At 41.9% G+C, this 27,833-nt stretch overlaps 2 protein-coding genes across 5 annotated transcripts in view; one reads left to right on the forward strand and one right to left on the reverse strand.

Moving 5' to 3' along the window:
* Window positions 1-252: 252 nt before the first annotated feature.
* Window positions 253-24,712, reverse strand: UPF3B (UPF3B regulator of nonsense mediated mRNA decay). 4 transcript variants are annotated; one of them, XM_054545002.2, is made up of 12 exons: window positions 24,412-24,712; window positions 23,404-23,510; window positions 23,115-23,221; window positions 16,816-16,914; window positions 14,797-14,907; window positions 13,313-13,356; window positions 12,654-12,836; window positions 12,218-12,256; window positions 9,945-10,105; window positions 9,335-9,629; window positions 6,498-6,606; window positions 253-3,338 (listed from the first exon to the last, which is right to left on the reverse strand). In XM_054545002.2, the coding sequence occupies exons 1-12, from the start codon at window positions 24,565-24,567 to the stop codon at window positions 3,088-3,090; spliced, it is 1,662 nt and encodes a 553-aa protein (XP_054400977.2). In that variant the 5' UTR covers window positions 24,568-24,712; the 3' UTR covers window positions 253-3,087. The 4 variants fall into 4 exon arrangements, with proteins under 4 accessions (XP_054400977.2, XP_054400978.2, XP_054400979.1 ...); XM_054545003.2 differs by lacking the exon at window positions 12,218-12,256 and having other exon boundaries at window positions 256-3,338; XM_054545004.1 differs by lacking the exon at window positions 253-3,338 and having other exon boundaries at window positions 5,608-6,606.
* A 121-nt stretch (window positions 24,713-24,833) lies between these two features.
* The window catches only part of AKAP14 (A-kinase anchoring protein 14), a 67,851-nt gene continuing 64,851 nt past the window's right edge, over window positions 24,834-27,833 (forward strand). The window contains exon 1 of the mRNA XM_054545006.2: window positions 24,834-24,962. The gene's annotated coding sequence lies outside the window, so the exon portion shown is untranslated. The remainder of the gene's footprint in view (window positions 24,963-27,833) is intronic.

Below are 27,833 nucleotides of genomic sequence, written 5' to 3' on the forward strand. Positions count from 1 at the left end.
TGATCCCAGGAGTTTGAGACCAGCCTGGGCAACATGGGAAAAACCTATCTCTACAAAAAATACAAAAAGTAGCTGAGTGTGGTGTCACATGCCTGTAATCTCAGCTACTCAAGAAGCTGTGGTGGGAGAATCAACTGAGCCCAGAATGTCAACGCTGCAGTGAGCCGCGACTGTGCCATTGCACTCCAGCTTGGGTGCCAGAGGGAGTCTTTACTTAAAAAAAAAAAAAAAAAAAAATCCTTATAGGAACTTACTGCATATCATGATTCTTTCTTTCTTTTTTGGAGACGGAGTTTTGTTCTTGTCACCTGGGCTAGAGTGCAGTGGTGCCATCTCAGCTCACTGCAACCTCTGCCTCCTGGGTTCAAGCGATTCTCCTGCCTCAGCCTCCCGAGTAGCTGGGATTACAGGAGCCAACTGCCACACCCAGCTAATTTTTATATTTTTAGTAGAGACGGGGTTTCACCATGTTGGCCATGCTGGTTTTGAACTCCTGACCTCAGGTGATACATCCACCTCTGCCTCCGAAAGTGCTGGGATTACAGGCGTGAGCCACCATGCCTAGCCAATTCTTTCTTTTTTTTCTGAGATGGAGTCTCACTCTGTCTCCCAGGCTGGAGTGCGGTGGCGCAATCTCGGCTTACTGCAACGTCCGCCTCCCCGGTTCAAGCGATTCTTCTGCCTCAGCCTCCCGAGTAGCTGGGACTACAGGCGTGCGCCATCATGCCTGGCTAATTTTTGTATTTTTAGTAGAGATGGGTTTTCACCATATTGGCCAGGCTGGTCTCAAACTCCTGACCTCGTGATCTGCCCGCCTTGGCCTCCCAAAGTGCTGGATTACAGGCGTCAGCCACCCTGCCTGGCGATTCTTTCTTATAATTATACTTTGATATGTTAAGGAGAATGTGAAGGAGGCCTCAAAGTAGAACTAAGGGTCCACAGACTTTTGAAGTTCCCTTGTACTTCTCTAAAAAGTTGTATATATTGTTTCGTTCCTCAACCCAATCTGGCTTCCCTGTCCCATAATTGTAGGTCATCAATGATTTGCAAGTCACTGAATGCCATGGCCTTTGTCAGGCATCATACTTGACCATTCAGCGGCATCCAACCCTGCTGGCCACTCCTCTTCCTTGAAACTTTTCTCTTGGATTAAGTAACCCAGAGTCTTCTGGTTTTTCTCCTATTCTCTGCCTAGTCCTTCTCTGTCTTTGTAGATACATTTCCTTACCTCTATGTAATGTTAGCGTTATTCAAGGCTGGGCCCTAGGTCTGCTTCTATTCTTTTCTCTCTCCCTAAAGTGACAGAATCCATGGCCATGACTTCAGTGGCCACCTAAATAAAAATGGATGAGTTCCAAATCCATACATCCATTTCCCACCTGCCATTCACCCCTCACTGTAACATGATTTCTGTCTCTTTTAGGTCATCAGTTTCATTAGTTCACTAATGAAATCACGACTGCCAAATCCAATGAACACTTCCATTTCTTGTCTTCCTTAATCTCTCTGTGGCATGGGACATTGTCAGCCAATTTCCTTCTTGAAATTTTCCCTTCCCTTAATCCTGTCGCCCAGCTGACAATCATTCACTTTCAATCATTATTGGTGGCTCTTCTACATGCCTCTTGGGCTACTTGTTTCTAAAAACTGAGGAAACAAAGTTATTTAGAAAGTAAAGGCAAACTGATGCCATGTTAGGAAGGGCTGGCAGAATGAATGAAAATCAGGCAAAAGCTCAAGGATGTTGTCTAAACATTTTGTTCTTATGGGACCAGAACAGTTGATGTGGTTTGGATATTTGTCCCCACCCAAATCTCATGGAAATATAATCCCCAGTGTTGTAGGTGGGGCCTGGTGGGGTGTTTGGGTTATGGGGCAGATCCCTCATGGCTTGGTGCTGTCCTCTCCATAGTGAGTTCTTACAGAGCTGGTTGTTGTAAAGTGTGGCACCTCCTCCCCGCACTCACTCTCTTGCTCACTCTTGTGATGTGAGATGCCTGCTCCTGCTTCACCTTCCGCCATGAATAAAAGCTCCCTGAGGCCTCCTAGAAGCTGAGCGATGTCAGATGCCATGCTTGTACAGCCTGCAGAACTGTGAACCAATTAAACCTCTTTTCTTATAAACTAACAACTCTTAGGCATTTCTTTATAGCAATGCAAGAATGGCCTAATATAGTAGTGAACCATGAATTGATCTTTCCCTGGTGGAAAAAACCAAGGTAAGCTAGTGAAGGCAGAAACTAATATCATTCATCTCCTTTCAATACTTCCAAGAGATGAATTCAGTACTCTTTCTCAAACAAACAAACAAACAAAAAAAGGAAATAAAAAATAAATGTTTGCATCAACGAAAGTTTGTTCTATCTTTCCCTGTACTTGTGTACTATGAGGACATGCTTGTTGCTTCTACACTACACAAAGTCAACAGTTACCAACAACAATGCAATAGAACAAGATTGGAACAAGACTTCAAAGACTCTACTCCACCCAAATTAAGAAAATTCAATTCAGGATGAACAACAGCTTTTGATTTTAGAACCAGCTTTTACTTTTCTCTCATGTCATATGTGATGAAGTCCTCATTTGACATTTCCCTCCTGCAAACTGCAATGCATGTCCTCACAATCAGCTTTTTCTGACACTAAAATTAATTTGTAGAAATTGCAAAAATGATGAAATTGTATTTCCAATTCGGAACCTCTGATCAGATTCCTGCTTTGACGTAAAACTTACTCCTCTGCAGTGTATCCCACGAGCACAGCGACCCCCTTTCTCTCTATTCTTTTGCCCTGAAGGCACTTTTGGATGGCTTACCATGTGCCCTTTGGCTGCCTAGACAGTCAGGACACCTAAGGCCATCAGGACTTATCACACACCTCTCTTCCTTCTTTTTTTGTTTGTTTGTTTTTTTTTGAGATTGAGTCTCACTTTGTTGCTCAGGCTGGAGTGCAATGGCACAATCTCTGCTCACTGCAACCTCCGCCTCCTGGATTCAAGCAATTCTGCCGCAGCCTCCCAAGTAGCTGGGACTACAGGCACCTGCCCTGACACCCGACAGATTTTTGTATTTTTAGTAGAGACTGGGTTTCACCATGTTGGCCAGGCTGGTCTCGAAGTCCTGACCTCATGCAATCTGCCCACCTCAGCCTCCCAAAGTGCTGGGATTACAGGTGTGCGCCACCGTGCCTGGCCTCCTCCTTCTCCTTCTTTTCTATGGCTAATACTACTTTCCTGCTTTTCTTCTACTGGTGAGTATCTATAGTTGGTGCTGTCATCAGGAAAATAGTGTTGATAGTGGCTTTGAACTCCTGGATGGTAAGACTGCATCCCTGGACGACCCTGAAGTACAATGAAATATGTTACTGTTACAACGCTACTCAGCTTTTACATGGGATTTTCTGAATCATAAGTTATATATTAATATATCCTAAAGCCCAGTCATTTAAGACCATAAATATGAGGGCACGGTAAATGACAACTTCTCTACTTCCTCTCTCCATCTCCAACGAAAAGCAACCATTTTGTAATTATTATTTTATAAGCCTGGGTAAATTTATTTTACAGGGTCTCACTGTGTCACCCAGGCTGAAGTGCAAGTAGCACAAATGCAGCTCATTGCAGCCTTGACATTCCAGATACAGGCAGGCAATCCTCCCATCTCAGCTCCCTAGCAGCTGGGATTGCAGGCACACTCTCCCACACTGGGCTAAGTTTTTAAATTTTTGGTACAGATGGGGTCTCCCTATGTTGCCCAGGCTGGTCTCAAATTCCTGAAGTTAAGTGATCCTCTTGCCTTGGCCTCCTAAATGCTAGGATTACCTGTATGAGCCATCACACCTGGCCCATTTCATTCCTTTTTTTGAGATGGAGTCTCACTCTGTTGCCCAGGCTGGACTGCAGTGGCATGATCTTGGCTCACTGCAATCTCTGCCTCCCAGGTTTAAGCAATTCTCCTGCCTCAGCCTCCAGAGTAGCTGGGATTACAGGTGCCCACCACCACACTCGGATAATTTTTGTATTTTTAGTAGAGACGGGTTTTTGCCATGTTGGCCAGGCTGGTCTTAAACTCCTGACCCCATGTGATCCACCCACCGTGGCTTTCCTAAGTGCTGGGATTACAGGCCTGAGCCACCGCGCCCGGCCTTTTGTGAGATTTCTAAGGATGACTAATCCTATGTATATAGCTGTCAGCATATACTTTCCAAGAATTTATCAAGTGTAATCTTGGCTACCTTGAATAATGATATAATTGGTATAATAAATTTTTGTAGTATAAAGGACAGCCCAGAGACAGTAAAGAAAAATCTAGGCAGCCTGCCCCCACCCTGCCATCAAAAACATGTAACATACAGGACTCTTGATACCAACAAAAGGTTACAAAACCTCCTTAATTAACCTTTCCTCTATGGAATTAAAGATAACATCTGTGAATGTCATAGAAAGTTACATCTTAATTTTATAATCAAAGCTTAATTACTGTCTCCGGACTACCTTATGTATGCATGCTGTGGAGGGTGGTCCAGTTCCAGTTCCTCCAGATTTTGAAGGCATTAAAGCTTCATGAATGCCCAAGTCATCCTTTTTCACTGCCCTGGAACTAGCTACCCCCACTGCCCTCACCCTTTAAATTTTTCCTGCCTCCTTCCCTTAGCATCACTTCTCTCCACCAGAGCAGCTAACTCCCCATGGCTGTAAGCATCATGAGAAAGCAACCACGTTGTGTTCACTACCATAGTGTCAGTGCCAACACATACTAGGAGGTGCTCAATTATTGTTTAGATAGCCAGGGTCTGAGTTGTCTCCATACTACCTTTATTTCCAAAGAAATCAAACATGTATCTGAAGAAAAGGAGGCAGAAACTGATCAAACACTTGCTTTCCTATTGTTTCTAACAGTTTATATTTATTTTTAAATTATTATTTTTTTAAATTTTTTGAGGCAGGGTCTCACTTTGTAACCAAGGCTGGAGTGCAGTGGTGTGATCATGGCTCACTGTAGCCTTGACTTCCCAGACTGAAGTGATCCTCCAGCCTCAGCCTCCTGAGTAGCTGGGGCTACGGGTGCACACCACTATGCCCAGCTAATTTTTAAAAATTATTTTAGAGATGGGGTCTTGCTCTGTTGCCCTGGCTGGAGTGCAGAGGCACAATCTTGACTCACTGCAACCTCCACCTCCCAGGCTCAAGCAATTCTCGTGCCTTAGCCTCCCGAGTAGCTGGGATTACAGGTGCCCACCACCACGCCCAGATAATTTTGTATTTTTAGTAGAGATGGGGTTTCACCATGTTGGCCAGGGTAGTCTCGAACTCCTGACCTCAAGTGATCCGCCCACCTTGGCCTCCCAAAATGCTGTGATTACAGGCGTGAGCCACTGCGTCCAGCCTATTTTATGTTTAAATTAATAGACTTTTATTTGTTTTATTTAGAACCAGCTCTTACTTTTGTTTACAGTTTTGGGTGAGATGCCTGCTTCTACTTCACCTTCTGCCATGAGTTAAAGCTCCCTTAGGCTTCACCAGAAGGTGAGTGATGTCAGATGTCAAAAATTTAATTTCTCAAAACTCATAGCTATTTAGTAAAGTTAATAAACACACTTAGCTTCACACTTGAATGCTGTTACTATTTATTGACATCAAAACAAAACAAGCTGAGACTAAAAGTTGCTATTTAACAGGAATAGACATTGGTGCAGTTTCCTTCCCGGAGAGGGTATGCACTCAGATCATGAGACCTAAGATCAAACACACTGGATTGTCAAGAGTCAAACAAGGACTACATTTTACCTCTTAATAGAAAAGATGCTGACGACAAAACACGAAGTTTAAAAATATTCTTTACGCTAAGCTCATATAAGCAAACAAAAAACTAAAACTAATCCTAAAACTTTAGGACATTGGATACAGAAGTAACATAACTATTTAAATTTTTGCATCAACGAAAGTGTGTTCTATCCTTCACTGTACTTGTACTACAAGGACAAGCTTGTTGCTTCTACACTACCCAAAGTCAACACTTATCATCAACAATACAATAGAACTAGATCGGAACAAGGCTTCAAAGCGACTCTGCTCCACCCAAATTCAGAAAATTCAATTCAGGATGAACAACAGCTTTTGATTTTAGAACCAGCTCTTACTTTTCTCTCGTGTCATATGTGATGAAGTCCTCACTTGACAATTCCCCCTGCAAATTGCAATGCATGTCCTCACCGTCACCTTTTTCTGACACTTTAAAATTAATTTGTAGAAATTGCAAAAGCAATGAAATTGTACTTCCAATTCTGAACCTATGATCAGATTCCTGCTTTGACACAAGACTTACTCCTCTGCAGTGTACCCCACCAGCACAGCGACTCCCTTTCTCTCTATTCTTTGCCCTGAAGGCACTTCTGGATTGCTTAACGTGTGCTCTTTGGCTGCCTAGACAGTCAGGACACCTAAGGTCATCTGGACTTATCACTCCTCTCCTCCTTCTTTTCTATGGCTAATACCACTTTCCTGCTTCCTTTCTGCTGCTGAATCTCCAGACTTGGTGCTGTCATCAGGGGGACAGAGTCGATTTCGGCTTCGAGCTCCTGGTTGGTAAAGCTGCATCGCTGGACGATCCTGAAGTACAATAAAATATGTTACTGTTACAACAATGCTACTAAGCTTTTATATGGGATTTTTAAGAGTCATAGTTATGTATGAATATATACTCAAGTGAAGTCATTTAAGACCAAAAATGTGAGGGCATGGTAAATGACAACTTGCCTACTTCCTCTCTCCATCTCCAAAGAAAAGCAACCATTTGGTAATTACTATTTTATATGCTTGGGTAAATTTTTTTTGGAGATAGGGCCTCACCCTGTCACCCAGGCTGAAGAGCAAGTGGAATGATCAAGGCTTATTGCAGCCTCGACATTCCAGACTCAAACAATCCTCCCACCTCAGGTACCTAGTAACTGGGATTATAGGCACGCGCTACCACGCTGGGCTGTTTTTACATTGTTAGTACAAACAAGCTCTCCCTATGTTGCCCAGGCTGCTTTCCAACTTTTGGGCTTAAGCGATCCTCCTGACTTGGCCTCCCAAATTGTTGGGATTATAGGCATGAGCCATCATGCCAGGCCCTAAGTGCCAGTTTTAAAGGAAGCACAGAAGATAGAGGAACACGTTAAATAATAGCACGGGGATGTAATCTGCCAATTCAGAACAGGAAAAGCCCTACAAGACAAATTGGTTTCTGCAACAAATGGCAGGAAAACAAGAGAAGGGGAAATTGTTTAGATTAAAAGAAAATTTGGCTGGGTGCAGTGGCTCACAGCTTTATTCCCAATACTTTGAGGGGATCGGCTGAGCTCAAAAGTTTGAGATCAGCCTGAGCAACATAGGGAGACCTCATCTCTACAAAAAAACTTAAAAATTAGCTGGGCATGGTGATGCATGCCTGTAGTCCCAGCTACTCTGGAGGCTGAGGTAGGGGGATGGCTTAAGCCCAGGAGGTCGAGGCTACAGTGAGCTGAGATTGTACCACTGCACTCCAGCCTGGGTGACATAGCAAGACTCTGTCTCAAAAAAATTAAAAACAAAAGAGAACTGAAGAAGACGTTTCAAGGAAGCATAATTTGTGGAATTTGTTTAGGTCCTATTAAAAAAAAGACATTAGGCTGGGCGCGGTGGCTCATGCCTGTAATCCCAGCACTTTGGGAGGCTGAGGCGGGAGGATCACCTGAGGTCAGGAGTTCGAGACCAGCCTGGCCAACATGGTGAAACCCTGTCTCTACTAAAAATACAAAAATTAGCCGGGCATGGTGGCTTGAGCCTGTAGTCTCAGCTATTCGGGAGGCTGAGGCAGGAGAATCACTTGAACCCGGGAGGTGGAGGTTGTGGTGAGCCAAGATCATGCCACTGCACTCCAGCCTAGATGACAGAGCGAGACTCTGTCTCAAAAAATAAATAATTAATTAATTTTAAAAAGACATTAATGAAGCAATTGGGAACATATGAACACTGAATAGACAGGACGTTAAGGAATTATTGTTAGTTTTTTTTGGTGTGAAAACGCTACTAGGGTAATATTAATGGAGTATTTATCTCATATACTGAAGTATTTAAGGAAGAAATTATGTGTAGGGTTTGTCTGAAAATAATCTAGTAGGGGTAGGGATGAGGTAGAATAGAAAGAAGGTTGGCTATGAACTGCTGGGTGATGGGTACAGTACATGGAGTTCATCATACTATTCGCTTTTTTTTTTTTTTTTGAGACGGAGTCTGGCTCTGTCGTCCATGCTGGAGTGCAGTGACGCGATCTTGGCTCACTGCAAGCTCCGCCTCCCAGGTTCACACCATTTTCCTGCCTCAGCCTCCCGAGTAGCTGGGACTACAGACACCCACCACCATGCCTGGATAATTTTTTGTATTTTTAGTAGAGATGGGGTTTCACCATGTTAGCCAGGACGGTCTTGATCTCCTGACCTCGTGATCTGCCCGCCTTGGCCTCCCAAAGTGCTGGGATTACAGGCGTGAGCCACCGTGCCCAGCCAGTTTTTTCTGTTGAGACTGAGTCTCGCTCTGTTGCCCAGGCTAGAATACAATGGTGTGATCTCGGCTCACCTCAACCTCCACCTCCCAGGTTCAAGCGATTCTTCTGCCTCAGCCTCCCGAGTAGCTGAGATTACAGGTGTGCGCCACCACATCCAGCTGATTTTTTGTATTTTTAGTAGAGACGGGGTTTCACCACGTTGGCCAGGCTGGTCTAGAACTCCTAGGCTCTAGCAATCCACCCACCTCAGCCTCCCAAAGTGCTGGGATTACAGGTGTGAGCCACTGCACCTGGCCCATCATACTATTCTCTATTCTACTTTTGTGTATGTTTACAATTTCTATAGTAAGTTAATAAAAGCCCAGCCAAGACTGAAATAAAAGTTGGCCAGGCGTGGTGGCTCACGCCTGTAATCCCAGCACTTTGGGAGGCTGAGGCAGGTGGATCACGAGGTCAGGAGATCAAGACCATCCTGGCTAACACGGTGAAACCCTGTCTCTACTAAAAATACAAAAAAATTAGTCGGGCGTGGTGGTGGGCGCCTGTAGTCCCAGCTACTTGGGAGGCTGAAGCAGGAGAATGGCGTGAACCCGGGAGGCGGAGCTTGCAGTGAGCCGAGATTGCGCCACTGCACTCCAGCCTGGGCGACATAGCGAGACTGTCTCAAAAAAAAAAAAAAAAAAAAAGTTGCAGATGATTAAAGTTCCCCTTTAAAAATTCTATAATAACAGTGAACTACTAGCCCTTTCTTTACACTTGCAGGAAAAGGGAAAAAAAACCCTCATAAACAAGTTTAATGACAAGCAGCACCTTGTTTCTTATTCGATCTCTCTTGACCACTTCTTCTTTCTTTTCAGTTTTTTCTGAGCTGCCTATTGATTCTGTACTTTCAGCCTTCTTTCCTTTATCCCGAAGTGTGTCTTTCTCTTTTTTCATTTCTTCTTCTTTTCTCTTAAAAGTCTTCTCTTTCTCATAGCGCTCCTTCTGCCTACGGCGCTCTTCTTCTTGCCGCTTCAGCCTCTCTCTTTCTCGAAGTATGCGCTCCTGATCTCGTTCATATTCCCGTTCCCTCTCCCTGTAGTCTCTGCCGCTCTCATCTTCAGGTCTGCATGAAAAACAAATCTGAGACAGAACCCTGAAAGATCTTGTAATCACAAATGTAGGAACACTGTGATTCTGATTTGGCCCCTGCAATGAGGTTGCACTTTTAGAGCAGAGTGAAAAATACTAGTGTTTTAAGAAGGAACAAAACCCCAAAACCATTCACCCAGATTAAGATACAAGAATATTCTGAAACCGTTCCTCCTCATCCCCCTGCCCTGCATAAAACAGCTTATCTTAATTCAGGTACATGGCCAGGACATAGTAGCAAAACTAGCATGTATAAATCAAACATAACAAAGAGTCCTTGACTACTGACCTCTTTGGTTTTTCATCTTTAAGTTCACTATCAGAACGCTTGGGCAATGTACAACTTTGCCCACTGGCTCTTTCATCACTGAGAGTCTCTTTGTCCAATTTCTTGGCTTTTTCTCTTTTATCCAATTCTTTTTCATCTCCTTTTTCTGGCTTCTTGAGCAGCTTTAAAGATAAAATGTTTATTTTTATTTTGAAGGCTGGGACACTATCTTCTATTAAAAACCCAGTATACCAAATATTTAAAATTTAGACTAGACAAGGCCCCCATCTCTGCAGGTACACTTAATCTTTCGGTGAACAACTAGTGCACAAGAGCAGTAATTTACTAAAAGGATGCTATTAATGTTAAAGTGTTATCCACTTGAATGAAGTGGTTTAATCACTTTGTGGCAATAGGATCAAGACTCCTTTGGCTTTTATTCTGAGGCAGGGTCTCACTCTGTTGCCCGTGCTGGACTGCAGTGGCATGAACATGGCTCACCGCAACCTTGACCTCCTGGGCTCAGGTGGTCCTCCTGCCTCAGCCTCTTGAGTAGCTGGGAAAACAGGTGCACACCACCACATACGGCTAATTTTTTAATTTTTTTGTAGAGACAAGGTGTCACCATGTTGCCCAGGCTGGTCTCAAACTTCTGGGCTCACACCATCCTTCTGCCTCGGCCTCCCACAGTGCTGGGATTACAGGTGTGAGCCACTGTGCCCGGCTTCCTTTGGCTTTAAATGGGTCAACCTTTAAGTGAATCAATGCATACTTCAAAGTATGCTTCTGTAGCAAACCAGCATGTTGATATAACTTAATGGGAAACAGCCCACAAATTTTAAGTGATAGGCAGATTGTTTCTGTTGGGACTGTTTTTATGTAGTACTTGGAATGACAAATACCTTGGTCACCAAAGGAGAGATCCATTGCAGGAATAATTTTGCCTTGAGCCTGAGAATAACATACTTATGATGGTACAATTATCTTGCCATTACAGATTAATAACAAGAATTATTTGGCATTTGATTTAAACATCTAACTGCCTTATACAACCAAATAGTGAAGTTCCATCTCTACTGAGTAGGAACTCTGTATTTAATGCCATATTTACGCATGTTCAAAAATGCCATTGTTTTTACATCGCTGCTATGAATCTCTCGAGAATACCTCCAAGTGTTGGATAAGCAGAGAGATTCTTAGGCAAAATAGAAGAATTTCAAGTCTCAGAGTGAAGGTATCATACAAGGTTTATCTCAGGGTGAAGGCATCATGTAAATTACTAAGCAAAAGGCAAAGCACCACAAGACATAAGCATGAAGCATTTTGGCACACAGACAGCCACTGCAAATGGTGAGTCCAAAATGGACACTGAGAAGGCACCAGTGTAAAGTGAGGATACCATGTGCAGGTTTCATTGGAAGTGCTCTTATTTCTCCAATGAACATCCTTATTAGAAACCAAGGTGTCCATTACTCTAATAAGAACATTAATGAATATCTCTAGCATGGCTGGCTCTACCTTCCGCCTTGCTGATTGTTAGGAATAGCAAGTCAAGTCACTTGTGGCACAGCAGACAGAGAGATTGCTGGAAAGAATTAAGATGAGAAACTCCGTCCTCCCCCAAGCCCCTCATCACCAGTAATGAGCCCCGTAGAGACTTAGGGAACCCTTACTACATAAACTGCTGAATATTCAGGAAATAAAATAAGGAGACCCTGCCACCCTCTCTGTGAGATTTTCTTTGACTTTATCTGAAGTACTAGGTCCTAGTACTTCCCCAGGAAATATGTTGAAACAAGGGCTGCCCAAGCCATGCCCTTAGAAGGGAAGTGGCAAGGTTGGGATCTTTCTGCAGGTTTTCTTCTTCCCAAATGCAATGCATGAATCCGAATCTGCTGCTAACAGATTCCCAGCTATATGCAGGAAGATACTACGGGAGTCATGTGAGAGGGAAAGGCATATATTGCAGGGTATTTATCCCTAGTCCTCCCACAAGGCAGCCAGTTATGAGAAGCATATAAGAAGAGGAGAAAGAACTATATAGGCATGGTTGTCCTCTGGCTGTAGGTCAATGAAGCTTCTGGGTACACAGCAGAGCATTAGGAAGTCACCTGGGCTTCCTTTTAAAGTAGAAATTTATAATAAAATAGCTCAGCTTTTAAGAAGACTCAAGTCAACCTGAAGGGGTTTTCAACAAGTAACACTACCACCACCACCACCAAAAGGACTTATTAGCTAAGACCTGTGTGTGTGACATGATACTAGATGCTCTGTATCATGTACTTGGTCCTTACATTTTTCTGATTCACAGCTTGTAACAGAAACCTGTGTACCTGAAGACAGTGGAAAACAAACAGATGAGGTAACTTCATGTATCAATTATGAAGGAAAAGCTGAATAAAACCCATAAATCATGCCAGCCAGCCCTAAGCCCTCATTTACTATGAATTTAGAGGACAGTAGTCTAAAAATCAAACATTTTCAAAGACAAAAACAGCACAGATCTGCACTGAAGAAATAACATACTACTTAATCCTTTTAAATGATCTTAAATTTAAAAACTAATACTATTAGTGTTACAGGAAAGATTTTTACTGGATCACTTCCCCCCAAAAGAGAACAAAAACAAAACAAAAAATTCATTTATACCAACACAAGACGCATGCATATTTAAAGAAGTAGATACATGCAATTTTTAGCAACAGGCAGTCAGTTTCAACATTCTCATACCTTAATCTTTGGTTCATCCTTTAATTTGTCCCTTTCTGGAATTCTGTCTATCTTCTTTAGCTTTTCTATATCTTTCCTTTTTCGTTTCTCTTCTTCTTTCCATTTCCTCCTCTCTTCTTCTCTTTGTCTTTTTCTTTCTATTTCTCTCCTCCTTCTTTCTTCTCTCTTTTCTTCTCTCATTCTCTAGAAAGAAACATCAACACAAGCCTTCAAATAAAATAATCATCACCAAAACCCTAATAAATCCCGAAGGCATGGTAGGCCCCAACTGAATAATCTTTCCTTCCTACTTTCTACAAAGTGGCATTCTACCACCGTTATCCCCACTCCACCCAGAAAACGAAAGACAGTGAAGACCAGGACCTGCTAATATTAGTCTTCCACTGCTGCCTTACTATCTCTCCAGAGGTTTTCAGAATATCAAAAGAGTGTCTCTGGGACAACCTAAGAACATTCCAGGTTTGTAGAGTGAACTCCTGGTCCAACAACCAGAGTGAAGGAGCGGGCCAGAGAGTGAGACCAACAAGGCAAATCCTTAAAGAGTAATGGTGGAAAAAGCAGCTATTTCTCCTCTAGAAACCCAATGCTCTTAAAATGTTTATAGAATGCAAAGCAATGAAATTAAAGTATTGAGAGAACTATAAAGACAAAAGATTTACCTGCTTGTTTTTCAGGAAGCTCAAAAGTGGGGTTGTCTTTTTAGCTACATAAATGTAAACAGATTATTAATAATACTTATCAACCCCTAGAAACGATTCCATTTTCTGACATTCCCTGCCAACCACCCAAGGTGGGAAAACGTGTACACCCCTTATGCAGAAAGATCACAACTGTAATATCAGAAAGAAGTTTTACAGCATTCGATTTCAACAATACGGGATTAAAATACCTTTTAAAAAGTGAAGAAATTCAAATTAAAACAACAAAATAATTTATTAAAAGAGTCATTCCCAACTGATGAGAATTAAGTACTTAGGACATTCTCTTGTTTTACTGATAGGAGTATAAACTTGTTCAACTGGAAGAAGTTGGTGGGAAGGGGCTAAAAATATCTAATCCTTTTGACCCCATAATTCCACTTCTGGGAATTTATTCTAAGAAAGTTACCAGAAATGGGCTTATACTATCCATCTATTAATAAAAGTCAAGTTTTGGAAGAATATTTTTCATTTTCAACATTCTGAATAAGCTATTAGCCTTACAGCCATCTTAAAACACATATTCCTGGCCAGGCACAGTGGCTCATGCCTCTAATCCCAGCACTTTAGGAGGCCAAGGCAGGCAGATCACTTGAGGTCAGGAGTTCGAGATCAGCCTGGCCAACATGGTGAAACCCCGGCTCTACTAAAAATACAAAACTGGCTGGGTGTCGTGGCGGCACCTGTACTTCCAGCTACTCGGGAGGCCGCGGCAGAATCACCTGAACCCGGGAGGCGGAAGTTGCAGTGAGCCGAGATTGCGACACTGCACTCCAGCCTGGGCAACAGAGCAAGACGCCATCACATCACACACACACACACACACACACACACACACACAGAGAGAGAGAGAAAGCAAGCAAAACACACACACACACACACACACACAGAGAGAGAGAGAGAGAAAAAGCAAGCAAAACAAACAAACAAACAAACAAACCCCACATATTCCTTAGGATAAATTCCTGAGTGGAAATCCTGGGTCAAAGATTATGTTCATGTTTAGAGCTACTGATACAGTAGTGACAGCCTATTACTGAGAACCAACATCCAAGCTAGAATTCCTCAAGTAGTTTTCAATTTTGCAGTAACTAATTTCATTTTTTGGTATTTTCAAGTCAAAATTTTTTTAGGAATATGAACTTATTACTAGGAAATACCAACTGACCTTCAAAGGCTTATCACTGTCTAAACGTTCCTTATCAGTCATCGAACTTTTTGGATTTATATTACATTTGTGTGACACTAAATAGGTCAAAGAATTTTTCCCCCATTAATGGATTCTCATAATGCTGTGAGGCAGGTATTACCATCTGCATTTTACAGTAACAGTCTCAGAGAAGCTAGTAGCTTCCCCGAAGTCACACAGCTAGCAACTGATGGAGGTAGGAGACTTAGGTACTGTGATGAAAAGGCTGTTGCCCTGATTCTTTTTGCCCACTTACCTATTAATTCTCTATTTTTTGCTTCTATTTCCTCTAGCAGTGTCTCTGGAGTAGATGTCATTTTCTCATTATCTGTGGCATAACTTTCCAAAAACTTTCTATATTCTGGATCTAAATAATCATTTAAGGAAACATAAAATATAATAGACTTTAAACAACAAAAAGAAGACATTATCTAGGATACTGATTTATCAAAGAAGATAATTTTTTACTTCGTGGAAGATAAAAAAAAAAAACCAAACCATACCCACAAGGCAGACTATTTAGAGCTTAATTGGTCACTTGCTCTCAGGACTCCTATCACTGATACTCACTATAGGAATCTGGTATAACATGGGGTCAGGAAAAATGAGACGCCATGCATTATAACAGAACCACTAGGGGTACGACATAGTTTGCTTTTAAAAGTCACTGTCCTACTAAACTAAGTCAAGTATTCCAAAAAGATAAATTAGAGAGAAGTCCTAGATGTGGCACTTGAAGTGATGGGAATTCCTGGAGTTCTCTCCTAGACCTCTAACATCAGAAAGGGTGACACATCTAAGCCATTATATTGCTTGTCTCTATGTGTCACTTGATCAAGTCTTCCAGATCTAAATCTGTAATAAAACCAGTATCACAGCTATGTGTTATTGAGTCTTTACTGTGTTTTCTTTATAAAATACCTGTAATAGTAACAAATGATGGAAATTAAACTAGATGATTCTAAAGTATCAATCTGATATAAAATATGGTCCTAAGTCCTTATCCAACATAAAGAGTTGTGTAACAGCTATTTAACATAACATTACAGAGGTCTCAAAATCTGGAGCCAGTGTACCTTAAATGGCAATTATTTTGGTTTTTCAGTTCTTGTATTTCTTTCTTTCTTTCTTTCTTTTTTTTTTTTTTTTTGAGACGGAGTTTTGCTCTTGTTGCCCAGGCTGGAGTGCAATGGTGCAGTCTCAGCTCACTGCAACCTCCGCCTCCCGGGTTCAAGCAATTCTTCTGCCTCAGCCTCCCAAGTAGCTGGGATTACAGGTGCCCGCCACCATGCCTAGCTAATTTTTGTGTTTTTAGTAGTGATGGGGTGTCACCATGTTGGCCAGGCTGGTCTCGAACTCCTGACCTCAGCAACTCTGCCCGCCTTGGCCTCCCAAAGTGCTGGAATTATAGGAGCGAGCCACCGCGCCTGGCCTCAGTTCTTCTATTCCTGTTCAACCTAATACTATGTGTGTAGCTAATTGTATATCCAAAGACCAGAAAATAGGAGTGACGACTTCAGCTACTTTATACAAAGTTACCTGGGTATGGAAATTTTCCCATGACAGTTCAAACCTTCTTCTTTATAAATATAATGGAAACCAAAAGTCAAATAAATAATCATAAAAATGGTGAGGCCTCAAGAAGCACCTGTTAAACTTTGAAACCTGATTTTTTTCCACTATTTTCTTTTTCTTTTTTTTTTGAGACGGAGTTTTGTTCTTGTTGCCCAGGCTAGAGTGCAATGGAGTGATCTCAGCTCACTGCAACCTCCGCCTCCTGGGTTCAAGCGATTCTCCTGCCTCAGCCTCCCGAATAGCTGGGATTACAGGCATGCACCACCATACCCGGCTAATTTTATATTTTTAGTAGAGACAGGATTTCTCCATGTTGGTCAGGCTGGTCTCGAACTCCTGACCTCAGGTGATCTGCCCGCCTTGGCCTCCCAAAGTACTGGGATTATAGGCGTGAGCCACCACGCCTGGCCTTTCCACTATCTTCTAATCAATAAATCTATGGTGATTTGTTACTCAATAGTCAACATTATATTGTTCAATGGTTGAAGAATGAAATGCCCTAGCCAAAGAGAGCAGAGATTCTGTGCAAGAAACTCTCTCTAGTCTAACAATTAAGCAAAGCTTCCATCGGCAAATAACATTTCTCACTTATTTTGTATATTTTCTAATTTAAAATTTTGGGGTCGAATTAACTCTCACAAACATATTATTTTTAAAAACCCCACAGCAATAGCATTATATAATTAGAGCTATACTGTACCATCATCGATAGTCCCGACTTTGGTATCTCTTTTCTTAGTCTTCTTTTTTGCAGCTTTTTGAAAAGGTGCAAATTCTACTATAGCAGGGTATTCCTGACCTGTTTAGAAAAAAAAGACCACACTTGCTGTAACAAAGAAAACGTCAAAAGTGGATATAAGGGAATCAACCCATTGCTTTCTATGACTCTTTTGATGGCAGTCATCTGAAGAGGGTCTCTCAAAGGCATAAAGCACACTGGCACAACCATAATCAACATACTACAAAAGGAGCCACAAATTCACACTGATAACACAGTGAAACAATACGGCATGGAAGTAAAATATTCATATAAATTCAAAGTATAAAATGTGATATTTTAATGTGAAAAAGACACTACAAACTAATTTTCATTTAAAAATGTTAGAAATCTCCAAAATAGGCAAATCTATAGAGACAGAACATAGATTAGTAGCTGCCTGGAGTTTGGGCTAGAAGTGGTGAGAAGAATGAGGAGTGACAACTAATGGGTGGGGTTTCTCTTAGGGGTGATGAACATGTTCTAAATTTAGATTGTGGTGATAGGCTCACAAGCCTATGAATATACTAAAATTCACTGAACTCTATACTTTAAAAGGGTGACTATTTCAGGCATGTGAATTATATCTCAATAAAGCTGTTATTTTTTAAAAGTGTAACTATGTGAGGTGATGTGTTATGTGAGGTGATGAATATGTTAACTTGATTGTATACATTTCATAATGTATATATGTTTACATTATGTATACATTACATTGTGTATACATTTCATAATGTATACATTACATTGTGTATACATTTCATAATGTATACATTACATTACGTATACATATATAAAATTATCACGTTGGGCCAGGCACGGTGGCTCACGCCTATAATCCCAGCATTTTGGGAGGCCGAGATGAGACGATCACTTGAGGTCAGAAGTTTGAGACCCGCCTGGCCAACATGGTAAAACACTGTCTCTACTAAAAATACAAAAATTAGCTGGGCGTGGTGGCACGTGCCTGCAATCCCAGCTACTCTAGAGGCTGAGGCATGAGAATCACTTGAATCCGGGAGGCAGAGATTGCAGTGAGCCGAGATCATGCCACTGCACTCCAGCCTGGGCGACAGAGTAGGACTCCGTCTCAAAAAAATCAATACATAAAAATAAAAATAAATAAAAATACAAAAATTAGCCAGGCATGGTAGTGCACGCCTGTAATCCCAGCTACTTGGGAGACTGAGGCAGGAGAATCACTTGAACCTGGGAGGCGGAGGTTGCAGTAAGCTAAGATTGTGCCACTGCACTCCAGCCTGGTTAAAAAAAAAAAGAAAAGAAAAAACAATTATCACATAGTAAAATTTAAATATATATTATTTTATTTGTCAATTATAGCTCAATAAAGCTGGGGAAAAATCTGTTAACACTTAAAAAAAATACACCAGGTCACCAAAAGCACAGGCAACAAGCGTAAAAATACAGAGGGTAGATCTCATGTTAAGTGTTCTTACCACAATAAAACAAAAAGATAAAATATATCTCTTATTTAAAAAAAGTAAAAAATAGATAAATTGGACTACATCAAAATTAGAAACTTCTATGCATCAAAAGACACAATCAACAGAGTGAAAAGGCAACCCATGGAATGGGAGAAATATTTGCAAATTATATTATCTGATAAGGGGTAATATCTAGAATATATAAAGAACTCCTATAACTCAACGACAAAAAACCAAATAACCCAATTTGAAAAATGGTCAAAAGACTTGAATAGACATTTCTTCAAAGATAATATACAAATGGCTAACAAACATATGGAAATATGTTCAACATTACTAGTCGTTAGGGAAATGCAAATCAAAACCACAATGAGGTATCATCTCACGCCGATTAGGAGGACTACTATCAAAAAGCAGAAAATAACAAGTGTTGGCAAAGATGTGGAGAAACTGGAACACTCATGTATTGGTGGGAATGTAAAATGATGCAGCTGCCATGGAAAACAGTATGGCAGTTGCATAAAACATTAAAAATAGAATTATTGGGCCAGTCTGACCAACACGGTAAAACCCCATCTCTACTAAAAATACAAAAATTAGCTGGGTGTGGTGGTGGGCACCTGTAATCCCAGCTACTCAGGAGGCTGAGGCAGGAGAATCACTTGAACCCAGGAGGTGGAGGTTGCAATGAGGGAAGATCACGCCATTGTACTTACTCCAGCCTGGGCAACGAGGGCGAAATTCCATCTCAAAAAAACAAAACAGAAAAGAACTACCGGTGGGACGAAGTGGCTCACACCTGTAATCCTAGCACTTTGAGAGGCCAAGGCGGGCGGATCACTTGAGGTCAGGACTTTGAGACCAGCCTGGCCAACATGGTGTAACTCCGTCTCTACCACAAACATAAAAAATTAGCAGGGTGTGGTGGCAGGCGTCTGTAATCCCAGATACTTGGGAGGCTGAGGCAGGAGAATTGCTTGCACCTGGGAGGTGGAGGTTGCAGTGAGCCAAGATTGTGCCACTGCACTCCAGCCTGTGTGACAGAGAGAGACTCTGTCTCAAAATAAATAAATAATAAAATAAAAATAGAATTACCAAATGACTCCAGAAACTCCATTTCTTGGTATATATCCAAAAGAAGTGAGAGCAAGGACTCGAATATTTGCACATCTGTGTTCATAACAATATTGTTCACAATAGCCAAGAGTGGAGGCAACTCGAATACCCCTTGACAGATGAATGGATACACAAAATGTGGTATATACATATACTGGAATATTAGTCTTAAAAATGAGGCTGGGGGGCAGTGGCTCATGCCTGTAATTCCTAGCATTTTGGGAGGCTGAGGCAGGCAGATCACTTCAGGTCAGGAGTTCGAAACTAGCCTGGCCAACACAGTAAAACCCCATCTTTACCAAAAATACAAAAAAATTAGCCAAGCGTGGTGGTGGGTACCTGTAATCCCAGCTACTTGGGAGGCTGAGGCTGGAGAATTGCTTGAGCCCAGGAGGCGGAGGTTGCAGTGAGCTGAGATCGCGCCACTGCATTCCAGCCTGGGCAACAAAGTGACACTCCATCTCAAAAAAAAAAAAAAAAAAAAAAAAAGATGAAAATTCTGACACATGCTACGACATGGATACACCTTGAAGATATTATGCTAAATGAAATAAGCCAGACAGACACTGTATGTTTCCACCTATATGTGGTACCTACAGTAGTCAAACTCATACAGACACAAGGTATAATGGTGGTTGCCAGGGGCTGGAGGAAGGGAAATAAGGAGTTGTTTAATGGGTAAAGAGTTTCAGTTTTTCAAGATGAAAAAGTTCCCAAGATTGATGCACAACAGTGTGAATATACCTTAATGCTACTGAACTGTACACTTAAAATGGTTAAGATGATAAATTTTATGTTACGTGTATTTTTACAATTTTTAAAAATGCAAAAGGAATGAGGTAATGATATATGTTATATGTTACAACATGGATGGACCTTGAAAACATTGTGCTAGGTAAAAGAAGCCAGTCAGAAAAGACCACATATTGTATGATTACATTTATATGAAATGGAGGGAAATCATAAAGATACATAAAGTAGATTAGTGGTTGCCAGGGGCTGGAGGGAGAGAATGGGAGGTAACTACTAATAGATATGGGTTTCTTTTTGGAGGGATGAAAACATTCTGGAATTAGTACTGATGGTTGTACTACTTTGTGAATATACCAGAAACCACTGAATTGTATGCTTTAAGAGGATGAATTTTATTATAGGTGAGTTATATTTCAATACAAAAACCCCAAGTGACTAATGGGAAAAAAATTCACAAGTACCCTGTCACAGAATGTCAAAAACAAGGTATCCTATCCTTAAATCACTGGCATGTAGACATAAGCAAAAAAATAAAAATAAACAGAATTGACCAGAAGGCATTGCAAAGCAGTCATGGAAGAAAAATTATGTTGGGAATCCCAGTGAGTAGAGAATCAGATTAGCTTCAAAACTGTGATATATTAGGCCAGGCATGGTGGCTCACGCCTGTAATCCCAGCACTTTGGGAGGCTGAGGTGGGTGGATTGCTTGAGGCCAGGAGTTTGAGACCAGCCTGGCCAACATGGTGAAACCCCATCTCTTCTAAAATTACAAAAATTAGCTAGGCGTGGTGGCACACACCTGTAATCCCAGCTAAGTCGGCAGGCTGAGGAACGAGAATTGCTTGAACCCAGGAGGCGGAGGTTGTAACGAGCCAAGATTGTGCCACTGTACTCCAGCCTGGGCGACAGAGTAAGACTCTGTCTCAAAAAAAAAAAAAAAAAAAAAAAAAAAAGAGAAGAAAAAGAAAAAAACAAAAATAAAAACCAAAAAACTAAACTGTGATATATTTGAGAAGGAATAGATAAACCAGACTGAAACAGAGGGAAATTGTAGAAGACAGGCTGAAGAAACAGAAGTGAGGCCAGAATATGGAGGACTCCAACTACCAGGCTAAGGAGTTTGGACTTCTCCCCCCAACTGTTAATTTAAACCATTATTTTCAAAAAGATTAATTTCATTGCAATATAATAGACTGAATTATACAAGAATGAAAAAAATGGAAAATCCTGTAAGTTTAGAGACAGTGGTTGTCTAGGCATTAAGTGATGAGGACATAAAGTGTAACTGTTTAAGTCTAGGTGAACAAGATTTTAAAAAAACAATAAAATCCAGCCTGGGCAACATAAGCAGACCTTGTCTCTAAGATTTAAAAACAAAACAAAACAAACAAACAAAAAAACACAATGAGGAAAGGATAGTCTCTTTAATAAGTGGTGTTAGGCTGGGTATGGTGGCTCACACCTGTAATCCCAGCACTTTGGGAGGCTGAGGTGGGGGGATCACTTGAGCCCAGGAGTTCAAGACCAGCCTGGGCAATGTAGCGAGACCCCATCTCTATAAAAAATTTAAAGAAAATTAGCCAGGCATGGTGACATACATCTGTAGTCCCAGCTACTCAGGAGGCAGAGGTGGGAGGATTGCTTGAGTCCAGGAATTCCAGGCTGCAGTGAGCTGCGATTGCACCACAGCACTCCAGCCTGGGTGGACACCCTGTCTCAAAAGATAAACAATAAATTGACAAGATTCATAACTTACATGTAAGAGATTTTAAACAAGGAAAAAATTAAACACAACTCGGATTTCCAGGCTAAGTAACTAGAATCTAGTTAAATATCTACTGGAATAAAATAGTTGGAGTGGAAAAATAGCTGGCTTGGGGAGATTAATAAAAGTTGGACAAACAGTGGCAATCCTTCAATTTTTACTGGCATAGTCCCTGACAAAAATTTAATTTTTACCAACTTTGAAGTAATATTGAAAAAAACAAAACTAAACAAGAAGACACACTATTTACCTATAATTGCAAACCAAAAAGAAAAGTGGCAAATGGCAGCTTAGATATTCTCTGGCTAAATGTAGGTAGCAGATAATAGAGTGTTAAAGCAGAAATGTGTCTTCCCTATAGACTGGACCTTTCTGGATACAAAGTAAGAAATGTATCAAGTTTCTTTTTTTTTTTTTTGATTTTGAGACAGAGTCTTGCTCTGTCACCAGGCTGGAGTGCAGTGGCGCGATCTCAGCTCACTGCAACCTCTGCCTCCCGGGTTCAAGCAATTCTTCTGCCTCAGCCTCCCAAGTAGCTGGGATTACAGGCGTGGACCACCACGCCTGGCTAATTTTTTTAGTATTTTTAGTAGAGACGGGGTTTCACCATGTTGGCCAGGCTGGTCTCGATCTCCTGACCTCGTGATCCACCTGCCTCGGCATCCCAAAGTGCTGGGATAACAGGCGTGAGCCATCACGCCAGGCCGAGATGTATCAAGTTTCATGTTTTAATTATATACAACTTTGTGAGAATGTTAAACAGTATCCCAATTGGGAACTGTTGGCTTAATGGATTTGAATTAAATAAATGTTTGTCCTTGAAGCAAAATAAGAAGTAAATATTTAAAACTTATCAAACAAGTTTAAGAGTCACTTATCAGTACTGCGGCTGAAATTCTACAGTCAAAACAGCAGGTTTAAGCCAGGGCAAAAAATGTGTCACACGAGGAGAAAACAGTTGCAATTTTACTCAGTTGATCAAACTAAAAAAATAGTAGGTTAATAAAAATAACCAAGGACTGTGAAAAGTCACATCTATTTATAAGACTGCAATAAGCTTATTAAATGTGTAAAACTCTAGGAAGCAACACAATGCACAAGTTGTCTCAAACATACAAATGACAAAGAAATTCCCTTTTTACTTCAGTTACCAGGACTCACCTTTATTGTCAAGGAATACATAACCATCAAAGCGATCCCTGAACAAAATAATGTCCTCTTGGTTTTTAAAGTTGATGTATGCTCTGGCATACATATGAGGATACAAACTGCAGAGAGGAAAGCAATTATGTAAATGTACTTGCAGGTGTCTGGCCCAATTACAAGTATGCATATATTAAAGACAAGCTCAAAAATCAAATGGAAAACAGTAGGATAAAAAGAATGAAAGAAACCTTTTTCATTTACCCCTTTCCTCTTTTTTTTTTTTTTTTTTTTTTTTTTTTTTTACCTCGTATCATTAGAAAAAAACTCAAAATAATCATGCTCAGGCATAGGTTGAAGATGTTCCTGAAGCTGCTCCTTGGTCAAAGTGGGAGGTAATCTTCGAATTACCACCTTAAGAAACGCATAAGGAAAATAAAATTAGTACAAATCAATTTTCTGTCATACCTGAAAGAATCACAGTTCCTGAAGAAGGCTGGGCTTTAAAATATGAGATCACTTGTAAAAACCCAGGAGAAAATATTCTTCTGCAGCCCAATGCTCAGAATTAGTCAAACATAATAGTAACGCGGTTTAAAAAAAAACCCCTGGAAATGAGAACCACCTGGAGCAAGGAAAAATCGCAGGTTTTGCTCTTTACAGCAGCCCTGCAGTTTACCACGTTTGTGCATCATTTTCGATCACCCATTTTTTAACAGATCTAGTGGCAAGAAATTAGTAAGCCAACCCTGGTCTTTGTGGGTGCCACGAAATCTTGATTTAGTAACAAGTTTCTCCCACGTCCAACACATCTTAAAACAAAATCCTTGCCCATTGAACTTAAGAATTCAAAACTCTAACGAACACAAAAAATCCACCCATTGCTCTCAAAATAGGATGCTCTCGATCTACCCTCCCGTACCATTAATCACCCTGCACTCTCCCCCAACTCGCCTCCATGAATAATATTCCCATCCCTCATGTCTCCTTCACTATTTAATATTTCTCCCCAATTACACCTTTAGTTCCTCATTCTTTATACCGTCGCTCTCCCCTCCCATTATCATCTCACAGCTCTGACCTAAACCCTTCCCGTTTGGGGAGTCCCCCCTTTTCCTCACCCCCACCCAGGATTTGGCCAGGAGGGGCTCTCCCCATTTCGGGTGAATGGATGAACCAGGATGATGCGACTTCCATTCAGGCGAAGAGATAGAAGGGGAACCTGAGAGAGAAAGGGGGCAGCCCCATTCCCAGCCATCCTCCCCGCGCTGCGGACTCGTCCCGCCCTCTCCCGGGCCAGCGGCCGACTGGGCACCTTGCTCAGCGCTTCTTTCTTCTCCTTGTTGCGATCCTGCTTATCTTCCCCCTTGGAGCTGTCCCCCGAGGTCCCACCACCGCTGCCTGTGGCCCCGGCGGGGGTTAACAGGGTTACTCGCTTCTCCTTAGGCCGGTGCTCCTTCTCTTCCTTCATGGCTACGTCCCCCGCTGAAGCGGCTTGGCCCGAACGGGGCTACCCCGGGCACAAACGGCTCCCGGGAAGCTCCCGTTAAAGCTCCGCCCCCAACAAATGCCCCTTGTGATAAGTCGGGCCCCACGTTCCATTGGGTCCTGCCAAGCTCTCGCGAGACTTGGGCCTTTCCCAGTGCAAAGGTTTTAACACCTGGTTTTTACTTCCCGCCCGCCAAGTTCCTGCGCCACCCAATCCCCTCGCGGCCCAGACTCCCTCGGGGCCCGCCCCTTCGCGCGTCATTAGCAACTCCGCCATCTTGAAGTGACTCTGTCGGGGACTACAAATCCCGGCATACAAAGCAGCTACCCGCTTTTGTTGGGCGTTCAGGAGCCAGAACTATCTCAGGGTCTCTGTTTGTAAGTAAATCGAATCCTTCCATCTTCAGAGTTTTTCAGGTCGAAAGATAGGTTCTGCACGCTTAGTTTCCATCAGATAAACTCAATGCCATCCAAATTTTGCCTCACTAGGGGAGCGACTTGTATTTTTTATCATTGAATTCAGAGGCTTTAGAATTTATTTTCCTACAACTAAAAGAAAAAGCCTAACATTTAAAAAACTTTATTTTCCTTATATTGATTAGGATTTACAGATACTTAGTAAATACTACAATATTAGCCGAGTTCAGTGGCGCACGCCTGTAGTCCTAGCTGCTCGGGAAGGTTGAGAAGAGAGGTTCTTGAGTCCAGGAATTCGAGGCTGCAGTAAGCCCTGATCGCGCCGCTGCACTCCAGCTTGGGCGACAGAGCGAGACCCTGTATATAAAAAAGAAGGATAATAATAAATAAACACAAGATACTGATATTTAAAGGAGTAATATGACCAAAATATACAAGATTTGTTTTCATCACCTTATTTTAGCAAAAGGATCCTTCTCCCCAGGTACTGATGTCCCACAGGGAAGGGAATAAAAATAAAACCCAACTTGATTTAGTTGCGATCACCATCTTCACTTAAAAAGGGCCAATTTTACATTATTTATAATAACTCCAAACTGGAAACAATCCAAATGTGAATCTCACAGTGATTATGTTGAGTGACAGAATCTAGACACAAAGAGAGTACATGTTGTACAATTCCATTTATATGAAATTTTAGAAAAATAAAACCACAGTGATAGAAAGCAGATCAGTCGGCCAGGCGTGGTGGCTCACGCCTGTAATCCCAGCACTTTAGGAGGCCAAGGTGGGTGGATCACCTGAGGTCAGGAGTTCGAGACCAGCCTGGCTAACTTGGCGAAACCCTGTCTCTACTAAAAACAAAAAAAATTAGCAGGGCGTGTTGGCACATGCCTGTAATCCCAGCACTTTGAGAGGCCGAGGCAGGCAGATCACCTGAGATCAGAAGTTCAACACCAGCCTGGCCAACTTGGTGAAACCCTGTCTCTACTAAAATACAAAAATTATCTGGGCATGGTGGCAGGTGCCTGTAGTCCCAGCTATTTGGGAGGCTGAGGCAGGAGAGTCACTTGAACCTGGGAGGCGGAGGTTGCAGTGAGCCGAGGTCGTGCCACTGCACTCCAACCTGGGTGACAGAGTGAGACTCCATCTCAAAAAGAGAGAGAGAGAGACACAGACACCCATAGAGGACAGAAACCAAATTAAAGATGCAATAGGAGCCCAAGGCAGAAAGCTGCCTAAGGGCCAACTCCCATTTTTGCCGACCTCTAGAATATATTCCCCTGACTCTGCACTTAAATTTTCTCACTCCAATTGTCCAGCCTATTCTTGGATTCCTATTCCTGTGGCTAAAACTGTTTCCCTGTATTTGGCATCTGTTACTCTTGCTTTCAGTACCTGGCCGTTCTTATGAGCCTTGTTTGTGTATCTGCCTCTGACCTACTGCTTAGCTCTGCACTTGCATGTTGGTAGTGTATGCCTCTGTTTTGGTGTCCTCACTAGCTTTAAACCACCAGCTATTTGTCAGTTGCCAGAATAAAGTGTCCCAGGGCTCAGTCCTTAGACCTCTTTTCTATGTACACTCACTCCTTTATTAATCTAATTCATTCTTTTGGCTTTTCTCTCTTTGCTGACAACTGTACTCTAGAATTTACATGTCCAGGCCGGGCGTGGTGGCTCACAGCTGTAATCTCAGCACTTTGGGAGGCCGAGGCGGGTGGATCACCTGAGGTCGGGAGTTCGAGACCAGCCTGGCCAACATGTGACATCCTGTCTCTACTAAACATACAAAAAAATTAGCTGGGCGTGGTGGCGGGCGGCTGTAATCCCAGCTACTCAGGAGGCTGAGACAGGTGATTCGCTTGAAACCGGGAGGTAGAGGTTGCAGTGAGCCGAGATTGTGCCAGTGCACTCCAGTCTGGGCAACAGAGTGAGACTCCATCTCAAAACCAAAACAAAACAAAAAAAGAATTTACATCTCCAGCCCATACCTCCCTGATGATTTCCAGAGTCATGTATCCAACTGCCTATTGAACATCTCCACTTAAGATGTCTAACGTGTTCAGCCACTGAATGCATCCAAAACTGAACACTTGATCTTCCCCCACACCAACTGTATTAGCCTCCTATTCCTGCTGTAATATTACCACAAATTTAGTGGGTTTAAATAATGCAAGTGTATTATCTAACAGTTCTGTAGGTTAAAAGTCCAACAAGGTTTTAGCTTTGTCCTGTGAGGGGGCAAAAAATATAGTAATAATAAATAAATAAACGAACAGTCCAATATGGATCTCACTGGGCTAAAATCAAGGTGTTGGCAGGACTGAGTTCCTTCCTGGAGGCTCTAGGAGATAATAGATTTCCTTGTCTTTTTCAGATTCTTGAGGCGGCCCATATTCATTGGCTTGTGAACCCTTCGTCTTCAAGCATCTCTCTCTGACCCTGCCCCTACTTCTGTCTATTGTCTATATCTCTTTTATTCTCTGCCTTGCCATTCCAAGTTTTTTTTTCAGGGTCACAGCTCACTGAAGCCTTAAACTCCTGAGCTGAAGTGATCTTCCTGCTTTAGCCTCCCAAATAGCTGGGACTACAGGTGCATGCCACCATGCCCAGCTAATTTATTTTTATTTTTGTAGAGAAGGGGTCTCACTGTGTTGCCCAGGCTGATCTCCAACTCTTGGCCTCTGCACTTTCCCCTTTCACTTTGAAGGACTACTGTGTTTACATTGTGTCTGCCTGTAAAATCCAGGATAATCTCCCTATTTTAAGGACACCTGATTAGCAACCTTAATTTCCTTTTGCTATATAACCTAACATAGTCATGGGTTCTGG

The sequence above is a fragment of the Pongo abelii genome, chromosome X (assembly GCF_028885655.2).
Source record: "Pongo abelii isolate AG06213 chromosome X, NHGRI_mPonAbe1-v2.0_pri, whole genome shotgun sequence".
Lineage (NCBI taxonomy): Eukaryota > Metazoa > Chordata > Mammalia > Primates > Hominidae > Pongo > Pongo abelii.

Bases quoted from the DNA above. Each gene is read 5' to 3' on its own strand.
- UPF3B (XM_054545002.2), bottom strand. From the start codon at position 24,567: ATGAAGGAAGAGAAGGAGCACCGGCCTAAGGAGAAGCGAGTAACCCTG. The intron at 6,607-9,334 runs GTGCTGCTTGTC...ATTGTACTTCAG, and splicing joins GAGATCGAATAAGAAACAAG to GATCGTCCAGCGATGCAGCT. The intron at 3,339-6,497 runs AAAGTGGTATTA...TTGTACTTCAGG, and splicing joins AGCAGCAGAAAGGAAGCAGG to GTCGTCCAGGGATGCAGTCT.